Below are 27,115 nucleotides of genomic sequence, written 5' to 3'. Positions count from 1 at the left end.
TCACGTCCACGCTGTCGCGGCATGCTACCATTGTTAAAGACTGCGATGGAGCTCCGTATGCCACGGCAAACTGGCTGACACTGACGGCGGCGGTGCACAAATGCTGCGCAGCTAGCGCCATTCGACGGCCAACACCGCGGTTCCTGGTGTGTCCGCTGTGCCGTGCGTGTGATCATTGCTTGTACAGCCCTCTCGCAGTGTCCGGAGCAAGTATGGTGGGTCTGACACACCGGTGTCAATGTGTTCTTTTTTCCATTTCCAGGAGTGTATTATACTTAGTAAGCGATGCATGACAGACTCGCTGTGATCGGCAACCTTATAAAGTTTGTGTTGGGACGTAAAGTTGCTATGGTCAGTATTCCGACATGTGCAAAGAAAATGGCTATGTCCATTCATAAGGGAAGTATGGATTTGACGTGGGAGTTTGCGATTTCAGTGCACTGATAGCCGTAAGGGGTATGGAGGATTTTACATGGAAAATTATGTCAGTATTGATATTTCCAGAGCAACAGCCGCCAGATGGATGTATTTCCAATACTTTTCTCATATTAACAGAATATTCCGTCGGTTCTTGGTAGAACAAATTTATAATAATAAATGAAAAGTACCAGTTTGCTTTTGTTCTACAATATTATTTTTATTGCTAACCGGTTTTCGGCTTACAAGGCCATCTTCAGGCATTTACTGAGTATTATCACCAAAGAAGTTAAATGTTAGCAGACAACATTGGAAGAGAAGTAACACATCTAGAGTGAAGTAGAAACATACAGTGAGTAACATCTTTGCAATGAAATAGTAAAAACTGAACAGTACATAAATAACAATGGAGTTGACAGCAAAACCTTTTGCGCAAAATAAGAATAGCATGCCTACATAACTGTTTCTATTGATAAACAAAACTATTGAAATAAGATCAAATTAGTACTAGGCAAGGCTGCATCAAGAGGTATGAATCATGGAGAGTAATACACAACCAATTAAAAAAAGAAGAGACAGTTGTCAATGTAAATACAGAATACACGAGGAACTTAAGCCATATCAATACAATAAACAGAAATTAATAAATGCAGGAAAATTGAGGTGTTTGAGGGAACCTACAGTTTGAGAGTGTGGTGGTACTGCATTTTAACATTAACATTATAATCAAAGCAGTGGCTGTATACCAGTTTACATTAAATAAATGAGCAAAGTAAAGTATGAACAGTATTCGATGAGACAACTACATGGGGAGTTAAACATGGACAGTAATACAAGTTAAAAGCAAACCCTTAACTATTGAAACTACAGCATATGTGGAATACAAAGACAACTGCAACAAATAAAACAACTTAATGACTACAGGAAAATGGGAATATGTAGGAAGAGAGAGTGTGGGAAGTAATGAACAACAAAGATGATTATATGAAGTTTAGGAGAGGGGAAGTGTTGAGTTGTGTCTGGTCATTTAGGATGAGATCTGGACTGTGAGCAAGATGTTTGTTAATTTCCAGGGCTTCCAGTAGGTTGAGTTTATGGCCTTTGTTTGCTAAGTGAAGTACATGGGACACTGGCTGGTAGTTGTGACCCTCACTCAGTACATGCTCAGCAAATGTAGAGTCTGAATTCTGCAACCTCCAGCTGCGTTCATGTTCAGCCAGCCTAGTTGATATGTCTCTGCCTGACTGACCAATGTAAAATTTGTCACAATCAGAACAGGTGATTTTGTATACCCCACTGTTGGCTAATAACTGGATCTTATCTTTGCTATTAAAAACACACTGGGCTGTAGTGTTCCTGACATAGTAGGAAACCCTATACTTGCAGGATTTCAGTGCTTTGGCTATAGTCTGTGATACCTGACCTAGAAATGGTACAGTACACCATTTCTTGCAGACAGTGGATGGGGAAGCAGGTGGGGCATAGAGGAGGGGTATAATTTTCCGTTTTTGTTTCCTGTGCAAGATGTGGTCAATAAGAACTGGATTGTAGCCATTGGCTACCACCAAATATTCCAATCCTAGAGTCCGCCAGTAGGAAGCAAGGAGAAACTGTCCCATGCAAGGAATATCGATTGAATTAATTAGCCAATCAATCTGATACAGTGAGGGAATATTTACAAGAAATCCACAAGTGGTTGGGTTTACCAGGTAAACTCTGCTTTGTTTTAGACTTGGCCACTGTTTCTATGTTTCGATACAGTGTATCGATACGTGGAACTGTTTCAGTGTTTCGGAACGGCTACGGTTCACTGTTTCGAAACAGTGGTGTTTCATTCCACCCCTGTCTCGGATAACTGGACCAGATTCGGTCTCGAGCCAGACACAGAAACTGTATCATAGTTTCAAAATAAGGCTGTTTCAGTCCACCAGTGCTTGGAACGGACTAATTGTATCGAAACAGTGATGTTTCATTCCCCTCTCTGTCGGACGAGATTCGGGCTCGGCACAGGTACTGAAACACATTTAACATACCACTTCATGAAACACTTTCAAGAGTGTCGAAATCTTTTTGACAAGCAATAGCATGAAGCTTAAGATATCCGAAAATAAAACTTCGTTTCTAGTTGACTGTCATATTCCGAAATGGGGTAACATCTGCTTTATAAACACTAACCAAGCAATAAAACAACGCATACTATTCACATTCAAAATAATAAATATGTGAAAATCATTCAGTTAAATAACACTTTTTGATAACATGCGCTTCTCTGTTCATGTACGATAATCATATTAAGAAACGTAAGTAAGCCTACAACATTTTTAATTAAAAAAAGGCGGAGAGTGACAGTTATTAGATATATACATAAATTTGATGTAGGTATAATTGCAAGCAATCTGTTTGACATATCACTGATAGTGTAATGGTGAACGGGAAGGACTAGGAAGCATGGTGAATTTATAGTAACGGTTCGAAACACCTTGAAAGACAAAATTTTTTTCTGTTATATTTTGTTATTTATTCGAATTATTTGGCGTTATTTGTGACTCTATAGTCACTGTGCCTATTATCCTCAATGATTCCCTTTGTGTGCATGGAAATTAGCAGGATCGGTATATTACCCATACTAACGGAATGTGGGAATCCCAGTAGCATATCCGTTGTTTCTGCAGTTTGCTCCCACCTCCAGTTCCGTCCGTGGTGGCTCTTCTGTCTTCAGCTATGGCTGTCCTCAGCCAATTGAAAAGTATGAAAGTCACACGACACGAAAGCAGCGCATTTGCTGCAGAAATACGAAACTGCCAAGACGCCTAAGTGATAATTTCATACTTTCTGCCATATGATTAGCGCTCTCGCACCTCATTTGTGTTTGTGGATATACTTATACAGTAGACAGTAAAGATGATAAAATGTGTAGGTTTATTAGATAACAAAACACAAACTGTTTCACTGTTTCGAAACAGCGTATCGAAACATTGCATTGTACTGTTTCATTTGTTTCGAAACAGTTACGTGTTTCAGTTTGCCCATCTCTTCTTTGTTTGTGGTTCGATCTTGCTACAGCCAACAACACATGCAGGCCTGTAAGTGAGACATGACAGGTGTGACCGCTAGAGAGAGAAAGTGAGGGAGAGAGAGCGTACGTTTCGACTGGAATTTCTCAGGTATCAAACGTCGAAAGCTGCCACCACCTGAAGCTTTTATTTGGGGATTAGCGCGACATAAAGTCTGCCACTTGCGGGGCCCAAGGGGCATAATGCTGCCTGTGCGTGCGGGAATAAACAAAGTAGTCGGTTCGGTGGACTGCGGACGGCTCGTGCTTTGCGATCGGAAGATTTTTAACAGTGTAATTATGTGTGGTGAGCTATGTTGACAGTATTCCTTGCACAACTGGAGTAAAAGAGCGCTACAGTTGTTTAAATATTCCATACTGCCTCGTCACTCTCAAAATGTTTAAATAAACAGTATTCCCTATACTGTAGTTAAGTTCCCGACAAATTATTTAAATAAATATATAAAATATATCCCAGACACTGCCTTGTATCCCACAAATTGTTTAAATAAACAATATTTCACACATTTCTTTGTCTACCAAGAATTGTTTAAACTGTAATCTATACACTGCAACCGATTTCCCACCAAATTCTTCAAATAAATAAATAAACTATGTTATATACACTGCCTTTTATCCAATAAATTGTTTAAATAAACAATATTCCACACATAGCCTTGTCTACCAGAAATTTTTTAAACAATATTCCATACACTGCAATCGATTCTCTTCCAAATAGCCAATCAACTGAGTCTCTTCCTTAGCAATTTCTGTGTGGGGGAGGAAAGGAGGAGACCTGGGGGTTTCCACAAGGGAGAGGAGTTAATTAATTTATCGATTTCATTAATTACTCAATCAAATTGATAGAATTGGAGGGGGCTGTTCAAGTAACCCAGGCCTGAAAGTGTGCTTTTATTGGCGAGGGGAGTTCCCAGAGGGGTGGTGAGAGGAGGGGGAAGGGCGGGGAGGCTTCTCAGAAGGACAGATCATCCACAGGGGGTCGCAAACCACTTAGCAGAACAGCAGGTTAAGGGGAGAGGGAGGGGGTCCTAAATCAATCAGCTGTCACATTTTCATTAATTTGCGTATCAATTTGGTATCAAAAGCGGCATATAGGTTAAATACCTGTCACTCAAAAGAGAACAATAGGTTAAGGGATGACATCGAGCAGAACAATAGGTTTACACCTGAATGTATGCTTGCCCCTGATGTGGTAAACCCGCACTAACAGAGTGGCGTAGAACGAACTTTATCCCACTACTCACAGAAATGTTAACTGTTGGACCCAGATAGTCACTCTCAGATGCAGGATTCAGGCATTCGCATTGACAATTTACCGCTCCCATTAATAGCGCTATTGTGTAAAGTACTAGTTCCTCCATTGCTATGCATATAAAATCAGTCTAAATAAGGATCACCAGCCTTGTACTGACACAGCAGGCAGAGTTAAATTCTCAGTACTACAACATCAATAACTGAAGCCATATAATTACGTAACCAGTCTTAGGAAGATTCCGAGATCCGACCACTGGAGTGTAATATCTGCATTGCCAACAGGTCCTCCACCAGTTCCCTCCTAACAACTTCCGCCGATTAGGTACACAAATACAAAACAGGAATACAGTTCAGATTGTTCAAAAGTCGAAAAGCTAGAGGCTGCACGATTTGACTCTATGTCTATGCCTCTCGCGCACATCCACGATCACGAAACTGAAACGCTCGCCGAGATGACAAGAAAGTGAGTAAGTAGAGTTCTATGCCAGTATAAAAGAATCTACTGGCAAAACTTTTCAGAGCTGTCCGTACTGGCAGTATAACTTTATTGATCGATGAGGATTACTCACTCCTGACTTCATAAACGCAACCTATAAAGTACCACCTCCACCCTATAGGGCATGAGTCTCGCTTCTGACTCTGCCGAGGGATGCCTGACGACTCTTTAATTTCACGAGCACCAAACTGCTTCACGAAATTATTTAACATTTAGCTCTTTCAGATAGTCACTCTCAGATGCAGGATTCAGGCATTCGCATTGACAATTTACCGCTCCCATTAATAGCGCTATTGTGTAAAGTACTAGTTCCTGTCATTACTTTCAGAAGTTTCTTTCCAATGGGTGCTGGGAAGCATCTACCTACAAGCCCGTTAGTTATAAGTCAGAACTCAAGCCATTTACAATAATGTAGAAAGAAAGACTGAAGGAAACGCCCTTCCCCAGATACCGGAAACTGTTTCGTTTGCTGAGACATAACTTTATAATCAAGCCAAACATGTAACAACTTAAGATTGTGAAAAACAGTAACTATTTCTAAATAGAGGGAGTAGCTCTAAAGGAAACCATAAAATTAAAAAGTAAAAAAAAAAAAAACTGCCTGTGGGGTCAGAAATCGAAAACTTCATGAGTCGACAGCCGTGGTCAGAAACGATACGTTACAGACTCACCTCGTCGCCGTTTTTTATCATAACCCACGAACACCGTGAAAATGATGTTAACTGATTCCGCTGTAGCTGCTTGTAAGAGTAACTTCATATTTATAAATGAAAAGAACGAAAATGTCGATGGCTTCGGTAACACTGTAGGATATCCACATTTTTGCGCTTTTCATTTATAAAGCACGAAAATGGTTTAGCACGAACACTCGGAACCGTGGCCCTTGCGCAGTGGGGTACCTGATGTACCTCTACGGTACGGATAGCTGTACAGTGGATGCGACCATATCGGAGAGGTGTCTACGGAGAGACCAGACAAATGTGTGCTGCCTGAGGAAAAGCAGCAGCATTTTCAATATTTGCAGGAGCAACGGTTTGGGTAACTGACCGATCTGGCCTCGTAATATTAGCCATCATTGCCTCGCTATATCGGTACTGTAAACAGCTGAAAGCGCGGAATAACTACAGCCGTTATATTTCCCGAGGGCAGGCAGCTCTACTGTATGGCTTACGAACAGCTCAACCTGCGGCGGCGCAGTTCTTTCCGTCCCTTTACGACGGACCTGCACCTACCTGTGAACATTGTCTCAGCAGATCATCAGTAGGAAAGCAGAGTGAAACCTACTGTACTTCGACGTGAACCAGGCTGCAATTTAAATCAGTAATCTAAGTTTCGGGAGTAAGTTTTCACACAAATGAAAGGTTGGAAATTTTGTTCTCAGTTAATATATTCTGAAACTTAGGTGAACAAGTATCACTGCCAAGCCCGTGCTAGTCTTAACACAGTCACTCATAATCCCTTTCACTCACGTTAGCAAGTGACTAATAACTACAAAAATACTGATTGTTTTTCATTGATAATGCTCGCCAAATATTAAGTCTGTCGGTACCAAATGCAGTCACAGTTTTTAGCCACCGACCTGCTCAATACGTCACGCGGAATATATGTATTGTTTCGTCACAAAATTCACTTAAAACTTCCGAAATTTCTACACGCCCATCGGAATAATTATGCCGTTATTTTACCACACTTTTGATGTATGCAACACTGCTAGATCCGGCAGCTTATCATTTCCATCGGAACTACTACTACACACGTCCGAACTGTTTCATGGCTAGGCTCCGACTCTTCTCTAGAATACTCTAAGTCTTCTCTACCAGCAGAGAAAGGCGCGCGAAGAATACTGCCTTACCATTGGTCAGTTTACTCAACAGCCAATAGCAAAACAACATTCTCCCGCGTCAGTCCGCGCTTTTCATCAATAACCAATCGCGAAATAGTAAACCTAACGACTGCACTTTTTACCGACGTAATTTCTAATATGCTGAAGTTTTGTTTATGCACAACGTTATTTACTATTGTTATTTATACCTGAACTAACTTTCCCTTTACCATAAACTTACTTTACAAATCTATTGCACAAAAATCCCCTTTGTCTACATCCATACTTCTTCCAAAAGTTCCCACACTAAATCGTACTACATAACTCGTTAAACAATTATCTTCATATTAACCTTAAACCACACTCACGCATCATTCATACTCCTAAAACACATATATAGCATTTACATACACAAAAAGACATAATAACACTTTATGAAAATACTAGAACTGTTTATGAAAAACATTCTATGACTTTAGTGCACTCTAGTAGGTAGAATCGAAACTAAAATCACAGTCCCCCTATCCAATATTGTCCTCTATCGGCTGGTACATAAACTACGTGCGCGTCCAGTCTCGCGTCACCATCTGTCACTACCCAGCTCTGAGACACATCTCCCACTTAACCGCCTTCAAGGCAGGATCGGTATGCGGCGCTACGCCTCAAACCGAGAACAGAATAGAAGCTTTTGAAATTTGGTGCTACAATAGGATGTTGAAAATTAGATGGGTAGCTCGACTGACAAATGAAGAGGTACTAAATCGAACTGGAAAGAAAAAGAAATTCGTGACAGAACTCGAAAAAAGGACGGCTCGGTTGATAGGACACATTCTGAGACATCGAGGAATCGTAAGCTCGGTAATGGAAGCAAGTGCGAGGAATAAAAATTGTCGGGGGAGACTGAAGTCCAGCCCCCCCCCTTATGAGTCCTCTCCCTCCTTTGGTCCCCCCCCCCCTTTCGTTTTCCTCTGCTCCCTTGTTTTCCCCCTCATTTGTCCAGGTCCACCCCCCATCTGCCCCAGGCTATGGTGTGTCCAGTTTGTGCCGCCATTTTAGTGCAGTGTTTACAGTGAGTGTTCAGTGTTGTGTATCTTTTCGGAAGTGATTCGAACGGCCATCATACTGTCACTGGGTGTGATTTTATATCTCCTGCAAACAGAACCCAGACTGTCGCCATGTTTTTTAATTGTTTGTCTACTATGTTACCTGTCTGCTTCCTGTGTATTTTATTCGCTTTGCCAACCCTTTGCTTTGTGTTTTAACTTTCCACAATTTTCCGTCGTTTTACAATTTAAGTTCCCGTTTTATCGCCGGCTTTTATTGTTTCTTAACTTCTTCTTACGTTTTAAAAAGTTTGTAGGCTGCAGAGCAGCGTAATAAGCTGCTGCCAGCCCGCCCTCTTCGGGGGAATCGAAATTCAACAAAGAAAAAAGAAACTGAAGTCCAGTATTTAGGCAGAGATGAAGAGGCTCGCACAGGATAGACTAGCGTAGAGGTGCATCGGGCCATTCTTCGGACTGATGTTTGACTTGGAATAATGTGTAGAGGTAAGGGGAGTGTGAGTAAGGGAAGGGGCGTTGCGCAGGGAGGGCAGCCTGTGTCCCGGGGACCGGCTGGTGGCGGTGGACGGGCAGTCGGTGCGCGGCGCGTCGCTGTGCGAGGCGCACGCGCTGCTGGTGGCGGGCGGCGCCGCCGTGTCGCTGCTCATCGAGTACGACGTGGCGCGCGTGCGGGAGCTGCACTGCGCCAGCGGCCCGCTGCGCGTCGAGCTGCGGCACGCGGCCGGCGCCGGCCGCAGCCTGGGCCTCGCGCTCGCCGACCGCGGCCGCGCCGTCGTCGTCAGCGCCGTGCGGCCCGCCAGCCTCGCCGACAGGTACGCGCCGCACCCTTCACACCGCTCACGCATTTGTTCGCTACACCACTCCACACTCTAATTTATAGTAATTACTCTTATCGGTAATAAAATTTTCACTCGACTGTGATGTTTGCGAGTTGGCAACAAATAAAAGTCCGGAGCGTACCGAGGTCATCCTGCGGCCGTGGCAGGACCGAGAGAGCTGCGCCTCTGCCTCTTACGAACCTGTCCTCCCCCTCGACGTAAAGCTACGTTACTGCAATCTTCTCTACGCATATTTAGTAGATTTTGTACGCTCGCAATTAGGTTTAATAAGAACGAAACATTACTGAAGAATGAATAATAATGAGCGTATGGCATTGGTGTCCGGGAGACCCCTCGCGGAGCGGTTCTTTAACGCCACTACGGCGACTTGTGAGTGAATGGGGATGAAATGATGATGAAAGACACACAACACCCAGTCATCTGGAGGCAGAGAAAATCCCTGACCCCACCGGGAATCGAAACCGGGACCCCGTGCGCGGGAAGCGAGAACGCTACCGCAAGACCGCGAGCCACGGACATTGAGGAATATGCAGTGTTTAAAATACTACACCCAACAAAGTGAATTTTTATTTTTATAATATTGCTAAAAAATTGTAACTAAAACAAACTCTATATCTTATTGTTAATGGCAGCTACTGTACGTTAGTTTTAGTGCTGTGTATAATAAAAATAGATTTTACTTACTTCTCACATATTCATAACAAGCTGAGTACCCAGCGTTGCCCAGGTACGTATTTATTCTGATCTTCTGTTACCCTGTCTCCTACTCTCCCCTCTGTCCATCTCCTTCTCCTACCATTCTATGTCCGTCTCCTCGTGCCCTTCTATCTGTCCATTTGGTCGTTCCCTCTACGTCCGTCCATCTCATCCTCCCCTTTTCTCTGTAAATTTCCTCATCCCCACCTTCCTGTCCATCTCCTCCCCCTCTTATCTCCTCTCCCCTCTCTCCGTTCATCTCATCCTCTTCCCTTTCTCTGCCGTTCCCCTCCACCCTCTCTCTCTGTTCTCCTCCTCCTACCTCATACCTGTATCCACCTCCTCCTTACCCCTCTCTGTGTATCTTCTCCTCCCCATCATCTCTTTCTCTCTCTCTATCTCTATCTATCTCTCTCTCTCTCTCTCTCTCTCTCTCTCTCATATATATATATATATATATATATATATATATATATATATATATATCACTCTAACACCAATTTATCAAACGCACCCCAATAGCAACCTGCTTGTTCTTACACCCACAGTATTGTTACCAGATAGTAAGTAATGTATGCAACAAGCTTTTGATGAAATTGATGCAGGGATTTAGGAGGAGCTGTTTAACCGCAGCTTTGCCAGAGTACGTATATGTTACATATATTTCACACATTTCAAATATATTTGTTCGCCTATTTGGCTCAAATGGCTCTGAGCACTATGGGCTAGCTAGATGAAACCAAATATTAATAGCAAAAAAAAAAAATCTGGTAGGAATATACATCGCAAAAGTAGGTTGAACACCGGAGGTGGACGAGTGTTTAAAATGGTTCAAATGGCTCTGAACACTATGGGACTTAACATCTGAGGTCATCAGTCCCCTAGAACTTAGAACTACTTAAACCTAACTAACCTAAGGACATCACACACATCCATACCCGAGGGAGGATTCGAACCTGCGACCGTAGCGGTCGCGCGGTTCCAGACTGAAGATCCTAGAACCGCTCGGCGACACTGATGTCCCGTTTCCTTGCAGCTCAAATTTTATGACGTCATATTTCCTGAACTATATCCCGTAGAATGATATAATTTTGTAGGTAAACTCAGGGGCATATGCAGATACTGTCTACCAAATTCATTGCGAATGGAGTTACTAGCAGTGAAGTAATAAATTTAAACGCCTTGCATAATGCGGCAGTCTTTCACACAGCTCAGGCTCAGTATTTATGATATGATATCTGCTGAACAACTCTGAGTCGCAGAATGATATAATTTTTGCAGGTACATGCTTCAGTGGTATTATGCGAATTCTTTCTTTCTTTCTTTTGTTACTGCCTTTATCCCACATTGGGCGCAGGGTCGGCATGGTTAAGTACGAATTTGGCATGGTTAATTTTAAGGGGTGGCTGGATGCCCTTCCTGCCGCCACCCCACACTCCCTGGGACGGAATTAGTGTACCACAGCTGTCTGCGTCTAGTGTAAATCTTGAAATAGTGCGAATGTGTTTCAGATGTCTGCGAGTCGTGTAACTGAGGCGGGACGTGGGGACCAGCCCAGTATTCACCCAGTAGGATGTGGAAAACCGCCTAAAAACCACATCCCGGCTGGCCGGCTCACCGGCCGTCGTCGTCAATCCGCCGGGCGAATTCGATCCGGGGCCGTTAGCGCTCTCGGTTATCCTGGCGGGTTCAGTGGTATTATGCGAATACTGTCTGCAAAATGTGTGGCGAATGCAGTTAGTTGGAAAGAAGTAATAAATTAAAACGTCATGTCCCATGCGGCAGCTTTACTGCTTGAACAGCGAAAATGTTCAAACCGATGAACTTGTTTTGATTTCATCACTTTGCAAGAGTTGTCAGCGAGAAGTAGTTTCGTAAAGGTTTGAAATTCTGTGTAAAGTTTGTTGCAAACCATGAAGTGCTCTCATGTGCTCTCATTATCAGATACTGGATGAATAAAGTCAGGCTATTCGTTAGTCGTGGGCTACACTTCTTTTTCACCCCCCCCCCCCAACACACACACACACATTTGATAGGAGGTTGCGCCCTCCTCCCGACACCCGGTAGGTGGTGTTGCGCTCCGATATCGATATTGACCTTGAACCCGCAGGCTGACATGGTTCAAAAATGGTTAAAATGGCTCTGAGCACTATGGGACTTAACACCTGAGGTCATCAGTCCCCTAGAACTTAGAACTACTTAAACCTAACTAACCTAAGGACATCACACACATCCATGCCCGAGGCAGGATTCGAACCTGCGACCGTAGCGGTCTCGCGGTTACAGACTGAAGCGCCTAGAACCGCTCGGCCACACAGGCCGGCTGACATGGTTCAAATGCTGATCATTTCTGCAGAACATACTAATCTTTTGAATATGAGCGTTCTATCTCTCTCCCCATGAACCATGGACCTTGCCGTTGGTGGGGAGGCTTGCGTGCCTCAGCGATACAGATAGCCGTACCGTAGGTACAACCACAACGGAGGGGTATCTGTTGAGAGGCCAGACAAACGTGTGGTTCCTGAAGAGGGGCAGCAGCCTTTTCAGTAGTTGCAAGGGCAACAGTCTGGATGATTGACTGATCTGGCCTTGTAACAATAACCAAATCGGCCTTGCTGTGCTGGTACTGCGAACGGCTGAAAGCAAGGGGAAACTACGGCCGTAATTTTTCCCGAGGGCATGCAGCTTTACTGTATGATTAAATGATGATGGCGTCCTCTTGGGTAAAATATTCCGGAAGTAAAATAGTCCCCCATTCGGATCTCCGGGCGGGGACTACTCAAGAGAATGTCGTTATCAGGAGAAAGAAAACTGGCGTTCTACGGATCGGAGCGTGGAATGTCAGATCCCTTAATCGGGCAGGTAGGTTAGAAAATTTAAAAAGGGAAATGGATATGTTAAAGTTAGATATAGTGGGAATTAGTGAAGTTCGGTGGCAGGAGGAACAAGACTTCTGGTCAGGTGACTACAGGGTTATAAACACAAAGTCAAATAGGGGTAATGCAGGAGTAGGTTTAATAATGAATAGTAAAATAGGAATGCGGGTAAGCTACTACAAACAGCATAGTGAACGCATTATTGTGGCCAAGATAGATACGAAGCCCACACCTACTACAGTAGTACAAGTTTAAATGCCAACTAGCTCTGCAGATGACGAAGAAATTGAAGAAATGTATGATGAAATAAAAGAAATTATTCAGATAATGAAGGGAGACGAAAATTTAATAGTCATGGGTGACTGGAATTCAAGCGTAGGAAAAGGGAGAGAAGGAAACGTAATAGGTGAATATGGATTGGCGCTAAGAAATGAAAGAGGAAGCCGCCTGGTAGAATCTTGCACAGAGCATAACTTAATCATAGCTAACACTTGGTTTAAGAATCATGATAGAAGGTTGTATACATGGAGGAACCCTGGAGATACTAAAAGGTATCAGACAGATTATATAATGGTAAGACAGAGATTTAGGAACCAGGTTTTAAATTGTAAGACATTTCCAGGGGCAGATGTGGACTCTGACCACAATCTATTGGTTATGACCTGTAGATTAAAACTGAAGAAACTGCAAAAAAGTGGGAATTTAAGGAGATGGGACCTGGATAAACTCAAAGAACCAGAGGTTGTACAGAGTTTCAGGGAGAGCATAAGGGAACAATTGACAGGAATGGGGGAAAGAAATACAGTAGAAGAAGAATGGGTAGCTTTGAGGGATGAAGTAGTGAAGGCAGCAGAGGATCAAGTAGGTAAAAAGACGAGGGCTAGTAGAAATCCTTGGGTAACAGAAGAAATATTGAATTTAATTGATGAAAGGAGAAAATATAAAAATGCAGTAAATGAAGCAGGCAAAAAAGAATACAAACGTCTCAAAAATGAGATCGACAGGAAGTGCAAAATGGCTAAGCAGGGATGGCTAGAAGACAAATGTAAGGATGTAGAGGCTTATCTCACTAGGGGTAAGATAGATACTGCCTACAGGAAAATTAAAGAGACCTTTGGAGATAAGAGAACCACTTGTATGAACATCAAGAGCTCAGATGGAAACCCAGTTCTAAGCAAAGAAGGGAAAGCAGAAAGGTGGAAGGAGTATATAGAGGGTCTATACAAGGGCGATGCACTTGAGGACAATATTATGGAAATGGAAGAGGATGTAGATGAAGATGAAATGGGAGATACGATACTGCGTGAAGAGTTTGACAGAGCACTGAAAGACCTGAGTCGAAACAAGGCCCCCGGAGTAGACAACATTCCATTGGAACTACTGACAGCCTTGGGAGAGCCAGTCCGGACAAAACTCTACCAACTGGTGAGCAAGATGTATGAAACAGGCGAAATACCCTCAGACTTCAAGAAGAATATAATAATTCCAATCCCAAAGACGGCAGGTGTTGACAGATGTGAAAATTACCGAACAATCAGCTTAATAAGCCACAGCTGCAAAGTACTAACACGAATTCTTTACAGACGAATGGAAAAACTAGTAGAAGCCGACCTCCGGGAAGATCAGTTTGGATTCCGTAGAAATACTGGAACACGTGAGGCAATACTGACCTTACGACTTATCTTAGAAGAAAGATTAAGGAAAGGCAAACCTACGTTTCTAGCATTTGTAGACTTAGAGAAAGCTTTTGACAATGTTGACTGGAATACTCTATTTCAAATTCTAAAGGTGGCAGGGGTAAAATACAGGGAGCGAAAGGCTATATACAATTTGTACAGAAACCAGATGGCATTTATAAGAGTCGAGGGACATGAAAGGGAAGCAGTGGTTGGGAAGGGAGTAAGACAGGGTTGTAGCCTCTCCCCGATGTTATTCAATCTGTATATTGAGCAAGCAGTAAAGGAAACAAAAGAAAAATTTTGAGTAGGTATTAAAATCCATGGAGAAGAAATAAAAACTTTGAGGTTCGCCGATGACATTGTAATTTTGTCAGAGACAGCAAAGGACTTGGAAGAGCAGTTGAACGGAATGGATGGTGTCTTGAAGGGAGGATATAAGATGAACATCAACAAAAGCAAAACAAGGATAATGGAATGTAGTCGAATTGAGTCGGGTGATGCTGAGGGAATTAGATTAGAAAATGAGACACTTAAAGTAGTAAAGGAGTTTTGCTATTTGGGGAGCAAAATAACTGATGATGGTCGAAGTAGAGAGGATATTAAATGTAGACTGGCAATGGCAAGGAAAGCGTTTCTGAAGAAGAGAAATTTGTTAACATCGAGTATAGATTTAAGTGTCAGGAAGTCATTTCTGAAAGTATTTGTGTGGAGTGTAGCCATGTAAGGAAGTGAAACATGGACGGTAAATAGTTTGGACAAGAAGAGAATAGAAGCTTTTGAAATGTGGTGCTACAGAAGAATGCTGAAGATTAGATGGGTAGATCACGTAACTAATGAGGAAGTATTGAATAGGATTGGGGAGAAGAGAAGTTTGTGGCACAACTTGACCAGAAGAAGGGATCGGTTGGTAGGACATGTTCTGAGGCATTAAGGGATCACCAATTTAGTATTGGAGGGCAGCGTGGAGGGTAAAAATCGTAGGGGGAGACCAAGAGATGAATACACTAAGCAGATTCAGAAGGATGTAGGTTGCAGTAGGTACTGGGAGATGAAGAAGCTTGCACAGGATAGAGTAGCATGGAGAGCTGCATCAAACCAGTCTAAGGACTGAAGACCACAACAACAACAACATCTCTAGTTGTTCAAGGTGTTCCATTTTTTTCTGAACATGTGTGTAATTCGATGTAGCAATACGGAATGGATGATTTTTCATCATAATCTGACACGCCTGCTCCGTAGTGGCGCGTTCTGCATCTATATTACGACGCGCACTACGAATCGAAACTTGGAGAGATGCACTGTCCACTTGTGTCATTTTTCTGTGGATGTTGCATTTTTCACGCGTTCGTATTTTGAAACCACAGAAACACTTCCGGATAACCTTGTACTTGCTTCAGCTACCGCTCGCCGATTTTCAAGCTCCTACAACACCGTAGCGAAGTACCAACAAGAACTCCATTGCTGGAAACGAGTGAACTATGTACGCGGCAATTACGTGAACCAAATGCACTGCTGCCACACAAACCATATTAACGACACACTTATGTTCAGTATTAGTCGCTCCTTTATTTCGTCGTACAGACGAAATAACATTGTACAAATGACATGGTGACAACAGCGAGCGTTTATAGACACGGACCGAGAGAAAGGCTTCTTCTCGTAGGCAGGAGGGGTACGAGAACTCATTTGCCTTTCCCGGTTAATTATTAAACCGTCTTTATTTCTTGCTGTTTTTGCGGTCAGTCTTTGCACTCTTCTGTGTCTGCGCCCTTGGCTGGGTCCCATCTCGCCACCCCTTTGGTACGGCCTTGGGTGGATCAGCTGCAGGAAGGTATATCGTCGTTCTTACGGCAAAACCACGAATATACAATAACGGTGATTTTGACGCATATGGATTGGCGAGTTTTATTTTTCTGTGCTCTTTGTTATAGCAAAATCTCGAATGAGTTGCCTTCGCAGTGTAGGAAGAAATGTAAGGCCCATAATCACGAGTGTGTAAAATCAGCGTATTTGATATGGCATCTTAGGGTATGTGCAACATTCATGATTTTGGTGCTCTGTTGTAACCATGTACATACATCAGATATCCTTACAAATTTTTTTCAATCAAATATTCCATCATTACTTACGCCACTTCGTGCGTGACAATATGACATAACGCACACAGCTCTTCATTTACACTACTGGCCATTAAAATTGCTACACCACGAAGATGACGTGCTACAGATGCGAAATTTAACCGCCAGGAAGAAGATGCTGTGATATGCAAATGATTAGCTTTTCACAGCATTCACACAAGATTGGCGCTGGTGGCGACACCTACAACGTGCTGACATGAGAAAAGTTTCCAACCGATTTCTCATACACAAACAGCAGTTGACCGGCGTTGCCTGGTGAAACGTTGTTGTGATGCCTCGTGTAAGGAGGAGAAATGCGTACCATCACGTTTCCGACTTTGATAAAGTTCGGATAGTAGCCTTTCGCGACTGCGGTTTATCGTATCGCGACATTGATGCTCGCGTTGGTCGAGATCCAATGAATGTTAGTAGAACATGGAATCCGTGGGTTCAGGAGGGTAATACGGACCACCGTGCTGGATCCCAACGGTCTCGTATCATTAGCAGTCGAAGTGGCAGGCATCTTATCCGCATGGCTGTAACGGATCGTGCAGCCACGTCTCGATCTCTGAGTCAACAGATGGGGACGTTTGCAAGACAACAACCATCTGCACGAACAGTTCGACGACGTTTGCAGCAGCATGGACTATCAGCTCGGAGACCATGGCTGCGGTTACCCTCGACGCTGCATCACAGACAGGAGCGCCCTCAATGGTGTACTCAACGACGAACCTGGGTGCACGAATGGCAAAACATCACTTTTTCGGAAGAATCCAGGTTCTGTTTACAGCATCAGGATGGTTGCATCCGTGTTTGGCGACATCGCAATGAACGCACATTGGAAGCGTGTATTCGTGATTGTCATACTGGCGTATCACCCGGCGTGATGGTATGGGGTGCCATTGGTTACACGTCTCGGTCACCTCTTGTTCGCACTGACGGCGCTTTGAACAGTGGACGTTACATTTCAGATGTGTTACGACCCGTGGCTCTACCCTTCATTCGATCCCTGCGAAACCCTACATTTCAGCAGGATAATGCACGACCTCATGTTGCAGGTCCTGTACGGGCCTTTCTGGATACAGAAAATGTTCGACTGCTGCCCTGGCCAGCACGTTCTCCAGATCTCTCACCAATTGAAAACTTGTGGTCAATGGTGGCCGAGCAACTGGCTCGTCACAATATGGCAGTCACTACTCGTGATGAACTGTGGTATCGTGTTGAAGCTGCATGGGTAGCTGTACCTGTACACGCCATCCAAGCTCTGTTGGACTCAATGCCCAGGCGTATCAAGGCCGTTATTACGGCCAGAGTTGGTTGTTCTGGGTACTGATTTCTCAGGATCTATGCACCCACATTGCGTGAAAATGTAATCACATGTCAGTTCTAGTATAATATATTTGTCCAATGAATACCCGTTTATCATCTGCATTTCTTGTTGGTGTAGCAATTTTAGTGGCCAGTAGTGTAAGATGTGTCTGTGTTTACGTCATGGCGGTACCAAAAATAGGTGAGGAAGATGTCAGATAAATGTTGGGGGGGGGGGGGGGGGGTCAGCGGAACAAATCTACGTGTGTGTCTATGTGTATACCTCTGTCCAATAAACATCCAAATTTAGTCAATTGACTAGGAATAATGTTGTATGGACCTACTGACTTCCAAATCATGGACCACGGTACCCTAACAGTCAGCTTTCTTGTGACACTGTACTCCTTCCTCATGTGCGTCTTTTAAGGAATGCATTCGGCCGCGATTTCATTTTTTATGTATATCAATGCGCGACCGCATTGAACTTTGTAGGTGGAGGAGCTTTTGAAATGTAAGGATATTCAGCGAAGGTGCTTCCCGTGACTTAAATCCCGTCGTTCACGTGTAGGATGCGTTGGGGAGACGTATTGTCGTGCGCCCACATTCACTAACCATCATCCAGCAGTTGTTTACCGCGCTAGTGGAGAAAAGGAACTCCATACCACTAGAACTCCTTTACCAACCTTGTGACTAGTAAGGGAGACTTTGCAGACCCCACATTGTTGTCCATGACGATCACACACCCATTAACAAACGTGTCCCGCCATTTCTAATGTCCAGGAGCCATAATAAACCGCATTGACTTCAGTGTAATAAAAGTGTCATTTCTAATCGTCTCGCTGCGTGTTTCTTTCAATTAAGGCCTTGTACTGTACTGTACTGTACTCTAGCAGTTCTTCCAATGTATGGTTTAAGTTCCATTGAGCATTGGTAGTGACACATAATGCGAAAGTTACTTCTGTCCTTCATGTTTGCTCACAAGAGTACAATATTTGCCTATACTGCTATGAAAGAAACAAACGTTTTTCAATGTTTTATGAGACAAAATTTGAAAGGGCTTTAGTGAAGTGAGGTAACGGCCTTACCCCAGTGGATACACTTGTTCCCGTCAGATCATCGAAGTTAAGCGCTGTCAGGTATGGCCGGCACTTGGATGGGTGACCGTTCGGGCCACCATGCGCTGTTGCCATTTTTCGGGGTGCACTCAGCCTCGTGATGCCAATTGAGAAGCTACTCGACCGAATAGTAGCGGCTCCGGTGAAAGAAAACCATCATAACGACTGGGAGAGCGGTGTGCTGACCACACGCCCTTCCTATCTGCATACTCATCTGAGGATGACACAGCGGTCGGATGGTCACTTGTGGCCTGAAGACGGAGTGCTTTTAGTGAAGTGACCTTTAACACATCTTTGGCAAATATGTCTGTTCCACAAGCATACTCAAAAAAATTTCCAGTACCAGCAGCAAAACTTAAGGATCTGCTCATAATGTGTGAAAAACAGATGATTACGTGATATCGAGAATATCAACACAGAGTGTTGAGCGAGGAAACTGTACGTGAAGCATTACCGCAACCATATATTGAGGAGGACTGTGATGCAGCGTAAAGTCTTCTGAGGACTAGATTGTCTGTTTTGTGGGTGACTTAAGCTTTGTTTTTCAGCTTTTTGAAGCAATACAATAGGAATTGGCAGCTGATTGTATGATTTAGTTTTAGTATGTGTGCAAAAAATCATTATGTATTGGTAATTCCGGAACAACGAATGTGCAGTTTCACTCCCCTCCCCCCGGTCCAAATAGAAGTGGGGTACGATTATGAATTTCATATTCTAACTTGTGTAAATATGGGAACAACATATCACAAGATAATCGATATCTCAAATTACCATTGTTGATTTGAATCACCTGTATTTCAGTTCTAGTGTAATGCAGATTTATTGTTTTGGTGTAATGCGGACGACATTACACTGTCCAGTCGCACTACTGTGACCATCTGCCAAAAGCCTGACTTTTGCAACGCAGACCGCTGCGAGACGTGCAGGAAGAGAGTCAGTGAAGTTCTGCAAGGTACCGACAGGGATATGCAGCCATGCCGACTCCAGTGCGCTAGATTTCTCTGTTGAGGATCCATGGTGCAAACAGCCCGATCGAGCTGATCCCACGGATTCTTAATTGAGTTTAAATCCGGAGAAATTGTTGTCCAGGGAAGTACGGTAAACTCATACTGGTGCTCTTCTAACCACGCATGTACACTGCGAGCTATGTGGCACGTTGCGTTGTCCTGCTGATGGGCGCCATCGGGCAAGTGCAAAAAAAAAAAAAAAAAAAAAAAAAAAAAAAAAATTTCATGTAGGGGTGGACATGGTCCCCCAGGATAGATTGTTGCAGGGTGTGTGCTTTCAGACGTTTCACGCCGTATACGCTAACGGCCATTTGTTCGAGGGAACATAAAACGTGATTCATCTGAAAGGCCACCTCTCGCTAGTCAGTGGACACCCAGTTGCAGTACTGGCGTGCAAATTCCAACTTTCGTCGCCTATGAACGTGAGTCATCATGGGTGTATAACCCCTGCTGCTCAGATCCATACGCAGCAACGTTCGCTGAAAGGTCTTTGAGGAGACGCTGTTGGTAACTTCTAGGTTTATCTGAATGGTCAGTTTCTCAACAGTTGTACGTCTATTCGTCCGTGCACATCTTCGCAGGCTTCGTTCAGCCCTGCATCTATGGTCCATGGTGCCCCACAGGTGCCTCGCCGTCTCTTTTGGATAGCGCCATTTTCCCATGCACGGTATACTTTAACCACGGCGGCACGCGAACAATTTTCAAACTTAGCCGTTCCGGAAATGATTTCACCCTTGGCCCGAAAGCCAATTGTGGTGTGCGTACTGTAAGACCTTCAGTACACACACCATCATATTATTTGACTTGTCATTCTAACGAAGTAGGCGAGTGTCAGCAATATGTCTCATGGTCTTATCGTGGCGTATTTATCTACTGCCATTAGGTCAGACGATAGAAATGCCACTTGCACGCTTAGAGTAGCAGATTGACGGTGACCATCTTTAAACAGTACTTGATTAATTTTCACACACATTTATTAAAATAATAACAAGCATAAAAATTACTTAACTTGGTTCAGGATGCTATTTACAATTGACAATCTGAAGTTCTTTTGATATTGGTATGTTAATCTTATTCTCACATATATCTCTGATACTTGACAAAAGTGTCTATACATTTATCTTCATGGCTATGTACTGGAATATGGTAATCTTATTAGGCACAGACTGCAACTTGACTATAGACTGGTAGAGACAAATGTAGAACTCATACAGACTGGTGCAGACAAATGCAGACTGACTAATCGGAGGTCTGTACACTCGTTATAATACCGTGCGCATTCATGTATCGCTGTGCGAGTGTAATCCGCGAGGAGAAGAGGTTCTACGTTAGCAGTAATCTCACTGGCTGCGTTACATATTAATACGCGGATCGGCGGAAGCAGAATTTGGTCCGTCTCTATGGCAGCGCCATCTCGTAGTGAGGAGACGGACGACGCTGCGCCTGCGCTGTTGTGCTTAGCGGAGCGCGCTCTAGTGGGAAAGTTGTGTACGCGCTGACTACGCGGAACTATGTACACAACACCAATGATCTTGCCCTTTTATGACGTCAGATAAATTACTCAGTTGCCGCATTGCGAGAAAATAATATACTGTTGTCCGAATACCCCTGACAGGCTTGATATACTCTGCACTGCTACTGCTGCCATCTGCCGTCTGTGAGTAGTTATTGCACATAGACGTCAATCATTGGGGGTGAGCCGGCCGCTGTGACCGAGCGGTTCTACGCACTTCAGTCTGGAACCGCGCAACTACCACGGTCGCAGGTTCGAATCCTGCCTCAGGCATGGATGTGTGTGATGTCCTTAGGTTAGTTAGGTTTAAGTAGTTCTAAGTTCTAGGGGACTGATGTCCTTGGATGTTAGGTCCCATTAGTGCTCAGAGCCATTTGAACCATTTTGAAACATTGTTGGTGGTTCCATTAACGTGACTGGACTGCATATAATGGTTTTTATTTCCACAACTAGACTGATTGCAAACTATCCTATATAAATTGTTTTATGAAACAGTTATCATCTTTCCTACACATACTAAGACTAAAGGAAAACTAAATAGACAACTGCATTAATAATTATCACAGGGTTGCCTTCCTGGACGTTAGTTTGGAACAATGGCTGACAGAATTTTACGTTAGTGCTTTAGTGTATCTCATAACCAGACGGCCTGCTGCTTAATCACACACCATGTAATGTCCTTGCTGTGTCTTGGAGAGAGCTGCATCCGCAAGCAGCAGTGTGGGTGTGGTGGCCACACCGGAATGGGCTGCTTACCTACTAGAATGACTCTAAGTGACAGTTATTGCTTATTCTGGCATCACATGGGACGTGAAAGCTATAAAGTGGATATGTAGCGCGACTAGCTTTGTGATGTTATTCCAATTAGGAGTGTTTAGCGAATGCGATGACTATCCTGAAATGGAATAGGACGGTGTTCTACAACGTGTGTTCAAAGATATTCTGTAATACGGTACCGAGAGATGTGGCGAAGTGGTTAGCACACTGCACGCGCATTCGGGAGGACGACGGTTCAAACCCGCGTACGGCCACATTGATTTAGGTTTTCCGTGATTTCCCTAAGTCGCTCCAGGCAAATGCCGGGATGGTTCCTTTGAAAGGACACGGCCGACTTCCTTCCCCGTCCTTCCCTAATCCGATGGGACCGATGACTCGCTGTTTGGTCCCCTCCCCAAATCAATCAACTAAGAAATCAGTCCAATACAGTATATTGGGGAGTTGTTCGATGTGGTTGTAATTCACAGCTCATTTGGTTTAACATTATGGTATTGGTGCATTCAAGTACTAATAATTCTCCGCCACAGTTCCGGATAACATTGTGTAACACGCACATATCTTGAACGATAAAAATCAACATTGCAAGTATTGCAATACAGTGCCTTATTTAAAGCTCTGAATTCAGATGTTTACGTACAACCCGCGCCTTCCACTGATTTTCGTCTCCTTGCGGGCCTGCTATTAAATATTCTTCGCTCGTGCCGGACTTTCTCGGTAAGAGTTTCGGCTAGCGACCGGCGGACACAGCTTCTTTGTCAACAAGTGTTCACGATGCAGGCGATGCCACTCACTAACAGGCGAACCGAACCGAGCACTTTCGCGTAACAGAAAGCTTCCACTGCAATACACAGGCAGGAGAACAAACTTTTTGTCCTTTTAAAAGTGGATCAAAAGACAAGTTTGTGTTGGACACTCGTGGTTCTCTTTCCCTTATAAAGAAAGGCACTTATGCCAGAATCGGTAGCCCAACAATAAAGCAGCCTACTTCTACTTTGTCTGCCTACAATGCACAAGAAATTCCAGTCCATGACATGTATAGTTTGCCAGCAACTTTTCATGGGGTGACAAAGTTTTCATATACTCAATTCTGAAAACAGTGCAAACATATTTGGGTTAATGTAATTTTGTCATATGATGACATGATAGAGACCGTGGCTGTTGTTTGAAGACAAATGTTGATGGTGTTAGGACAGCAACCAGCCACCAATTTATTTTCAGTTCCTTTATTCAAAGGGTACCGTTACCGGTTTCGAATCGTTGTGATTCATCCTCAGACGGTTTATACGCTTTCTTTATGACATGTGGTGTGTTTTTTACAGATTAATTGTCCTAAAATATAAATAATACATAATTATACACACGCCACCCACAGATGGTTGCGTTACAGATTTTCGTTGCATGTGACTTACGTGAACAGTCGGTTTGGAGTGTTTGTTTTCATAACATTCGTCCAACAGATGTAAATGCATTCCCACTGCAACAATAAGAATGCAGTGGGAATGCGTTTACATCTGAGTTTCAACATGATGTTACGGCGTATCTCACGACATTTGTAGTCTCAGTGTATGCTACAAAACGATCTGAGATACACACTAGCAGAAGTTCCTCGTTAACTTCATTGACTCTCTTATCATATTTTCTGTTTTGAAATTGAGTATAGTTTTAGTATAGTGTCTAAGGTCAGTTGTCACATGCATGTTATCTACGAGGGCTATTCGAAAAGTAAAGGGCCGGCCGGGTGGCCGAGCGGTGCTAAGCGCTACAGTCTGGAGACGCGCGACAGCTACATCCTGCCTCGGGTATGGATGTGTGTGATGTCCTTAGGTTAGTTAGGTTTAAGTAGTTCTACGTTCTAAGGGACTGATGACCTCAGATGTTAAGTCCCATAGTGTTCAGAGCCATTTGAACCATTTTTTTGTACATTCTGAAAAATTATAGTACCTTTGCGTAGCAGGTAAATTTTCGCACAAAACTAAATTCCAGGGTTTAAATTTGGACATAAACATTGGACAAAAAGAAAGTCTGTAGACCGGACATTCACTACTGGGATCTACATTTCCTTTACCACCACTCAGAACATGTCTGATTTTAACTAGCACTTTAAGTATTTCATTAAAGAGGAAGGTGTCCAGCACAATTGTCTTGAAGTTCTTCCTGTGAATGATACTCTCGCTCGCTAGCAGAACTGTGGCCACTGGCTATTGGAAAATCATCGTCCTTTTCGTCTATTTCTTGATATATAGGGTGATTATAATTAAAATTAAGCTTCCAGACAGCTTTAGAAATAACACCACTGGTCAGAATGACGTTAAATAGCAACGGAATATTATCGGAGAAGGGGGAAACGAATGGCAGAAGAAAAATAGTTACAAATGGTTCAAATGGCTCTGAGCACTATTGGACTTAACTTCTGAGGTCATCAGTCCCCAGAACTTAGAACTACTTAAACCTAACTAACCTAAGGACAGCACACTCATCCATGCCCAAGGCAGGATTCGAACCTGCGACCGTAGCGGTCGCGCGGTTCCAGACTGTAGCGCCTAGAACCGCTCGGCCACTAAATAGTTACAAAATGTAGCAATAGATGGCGCTGTAAGCATCATAATTTAATAGTGGTCGACTACAAATGACAAATGAATCATACAACAATGCATAAGGTGTACGTTTGACGTTAAACAAACTGCACTATTCAGTGTGAATTGGTGTAGATGTGTGATACTGTTAGTTACGTAATTCCATCCACCACGGCAAGGTCATATCACATCAGATGAGAAAGATCGATTTTTCATTGTACTGATGCCAAAAACCGCATAAAAAAGCATCACTCACATCGGTTTTTAATTGTTTTGAGGCCAAAAACCGCATAAAAAGCATCAGTCACATCGGTTTTTAATTGTCCTGTGGCCAAAAACCGCATCAAAAGCGTCAATCAAAATCAAATCGGAGTATTAATTTCCGTGTGGCTGGCGCCAAACGTGTTAAAAAAAAAAATGGTTCAAATGGCTCTGAGCACTATGGGACTCAACATCTTAGGTCATAAGTCCCCTAGAACTTAGAACTACTTAAACCTAACTAACCTAAGGACACCACACACACCCATGCCCGAGGCAGGATTCGAACCTGCGACCGTAGCAGTCCCGCGGTTCCGGACTGCAGCGCCAGAACCGCTAGACCACCGCGGCCGGCAGAGCGTGTTCAATATGCTGTCCACCGTTTTCTGCAACAAGTTTAAAACGAAAAACAGCATGTTCCACAACTGGTCGAAGTGTTACCGAGGTCACGTTCAGAATGTGTTGCGCAATGCGTGCCTTCAATGCAGCTAAGTTTGCAATCGGAACACTGAACACACCTTACAGATAGCCCCACAGCCAGAAGTCACACGGATTAAGATCAGGAGATCGGGACGCCGTCAATCCGCACCACACAGTGACCTTTTCAGGATCAAGTGGTACTGATTGATTTGCATGTGGATTTTTAGTTGTCCACATTCGACAATTCTGTGTATTGACATATCCTGCCAGATGGAAGTGGGCTTCGTCTGTCCACAAAATCTTCTACGGCCAATCGTTGTCCACTTCAATGCGAGCAAGAAATTCTAAATCAAAGGTCTCTCTTGCTGGCGGGTCAACAGGAAGCAACTCGTGCAGATGGGCATTTTGAATGGATAGCAAAGAAGGATGTTTCGTAGGATTTTACACACCTTGCTTATGGGTATGTCCAATGTTCGGGCAATCCTCCGTGCACTACACGTTTGCACACCACCACTCGTCCCCTCCTGCATTGCTGTGGCCACTGCTTTCACTGACGCCGAATTAATTCGTTTCTTCCCTCTCCCAGGCTGCGCACCAAAAGAACCCGTCTCTTCGAATTTCCGAATCATATTCTCCAGACCCACGGCAGTCATCGGACCAACGCCTTTCTTCAAACCCTTCAGTGTCCGAAGCTTCTCCAGAGCGACGTGTGCACAGTCATCATTTTTGTAGTATAGCTTTACAAGCAGAGCGCGATCCTGCTTTGAGACAGTCATGGCGAATGTCGCAGACGCGAAAGCAGGAAAAGCCGTGTACCCGGCATGTTTATACCGACTTTAATGGGTCGTGCGGATGATGGGCGTTTTCATTTACGTATTCTGAAACATAAAGCGCCATCTGTTGATCAATTTTCACACTATTTTTTTTTCTTCTGCATATGTTTTCCCCCTTCTCCGATAATATTCCGTTGCAATTTGACGTCATTCTGACCAGTGGTGTTATTTCTAAAGCGTTTTGAAAGTTTAATTATAATCGCCCTGTATATCACTGACATGTTACTCTATTCACTGACTTCTATCTTCCTCAAACTTAGGATCGATAAAACCGACAAATTTCTGAGAATACATTTCGTGCTATACTAAGAAAACAGGTATGTAGTTCACAAGGCGTGGTCTAGGAGACCCCAGAATGTGTCAACAACACGTGTTAGCAAGAAATAAAGAAGGCGATAATGCAACCGACTGTAAAACCTTATAGCCCGCATCTCGTGGTCGTGCGGTAGCGTTCTCGCTTCCCACGCCCGGGTTCCCGGGTTCGATTCCCGGCGGGGTCAGGGATTTTCTCTGCCTCGTGATGGCTGGGTGTTGTGTGCTGTCCTTAGGTTAGTTAGGTTTAAGTAGTTCTAAGTTCTAGGGGACTGATGACCATAGATGTTAAGTCCCATAGTGCTCAGAGCCATTTGAACCATTTTTTTGTAAAACCTTATAGAATGGGTGATTTAACGAGATTAAGTGAAGTATGTGCTTACTTTGCTACGCTATGTGATCCAAAGCATCCGGACACCTGGCTGAAAATGACTTACAAGTTCGTGCCGCCCTCCATCGGTAATGCTGGAATTCAATATGGTGTTTGCACACCCTTAGCCTTGATGACAGCTTCCGATCTCGCAGGCATATGTTCAGTCAGGTGCTGGTAGGTTTCTTCGGGAATGTCAGCCCATTCTTTACGGAGTGCTGCACTGAGGAGAGGTATCGATATCGGTCGGTGAGGCCTGGCATGAAGTCTGCGTTCCAAAATATCCCAAAGGTGTTCCA

The 27,115-nt window shown here is 43.7% G+C and overlaps 1 protein-coding gene across 1 annotated transcript in view; it reads left to right on the top strand.

Annotated features, from left to right (window-relative positions):
- The window catches only part of LOC126184530 (glutamate receptor-interacting protein 1), a 538,419-nt gene that overhangs the window by 299,245 nt on the left and 212,059 nt on the right, over nt 1-27,115 (top strand). Inside the window, exon 5 of the mRNA XM_049926935.1 lies at nt 8,648-8,935. Within this exon, the coding sequence (XP_049782892.1) occupies nt 8,648-8,935 (288 nt within the window). The remainder of the gene's footprint in view (nt 1-8,647; nt 8,936-27,115) is intronic.

The sequence above is a fragment of the Schistocerca cancellata genome, chromosome 4 (assembly GCF_023864275.1).
Source record: "Schistocerca cancellata isolate TAMUIC-IGC-003103 chromosome 4, iqSchCanc2.1, whole genome shotgun sequence".
In the NCBI taxonomy this organism is placed as follows: domain Eukaryota; kingdom Metazoa; phylum Arthropoda; class Insecta; order Orthoptera; family Acrididae; genus Schistocerca; species Schistocerca cancellata.
This window is presented reverse-complemented; position numbering and strand designations above follow the sequence as displayed.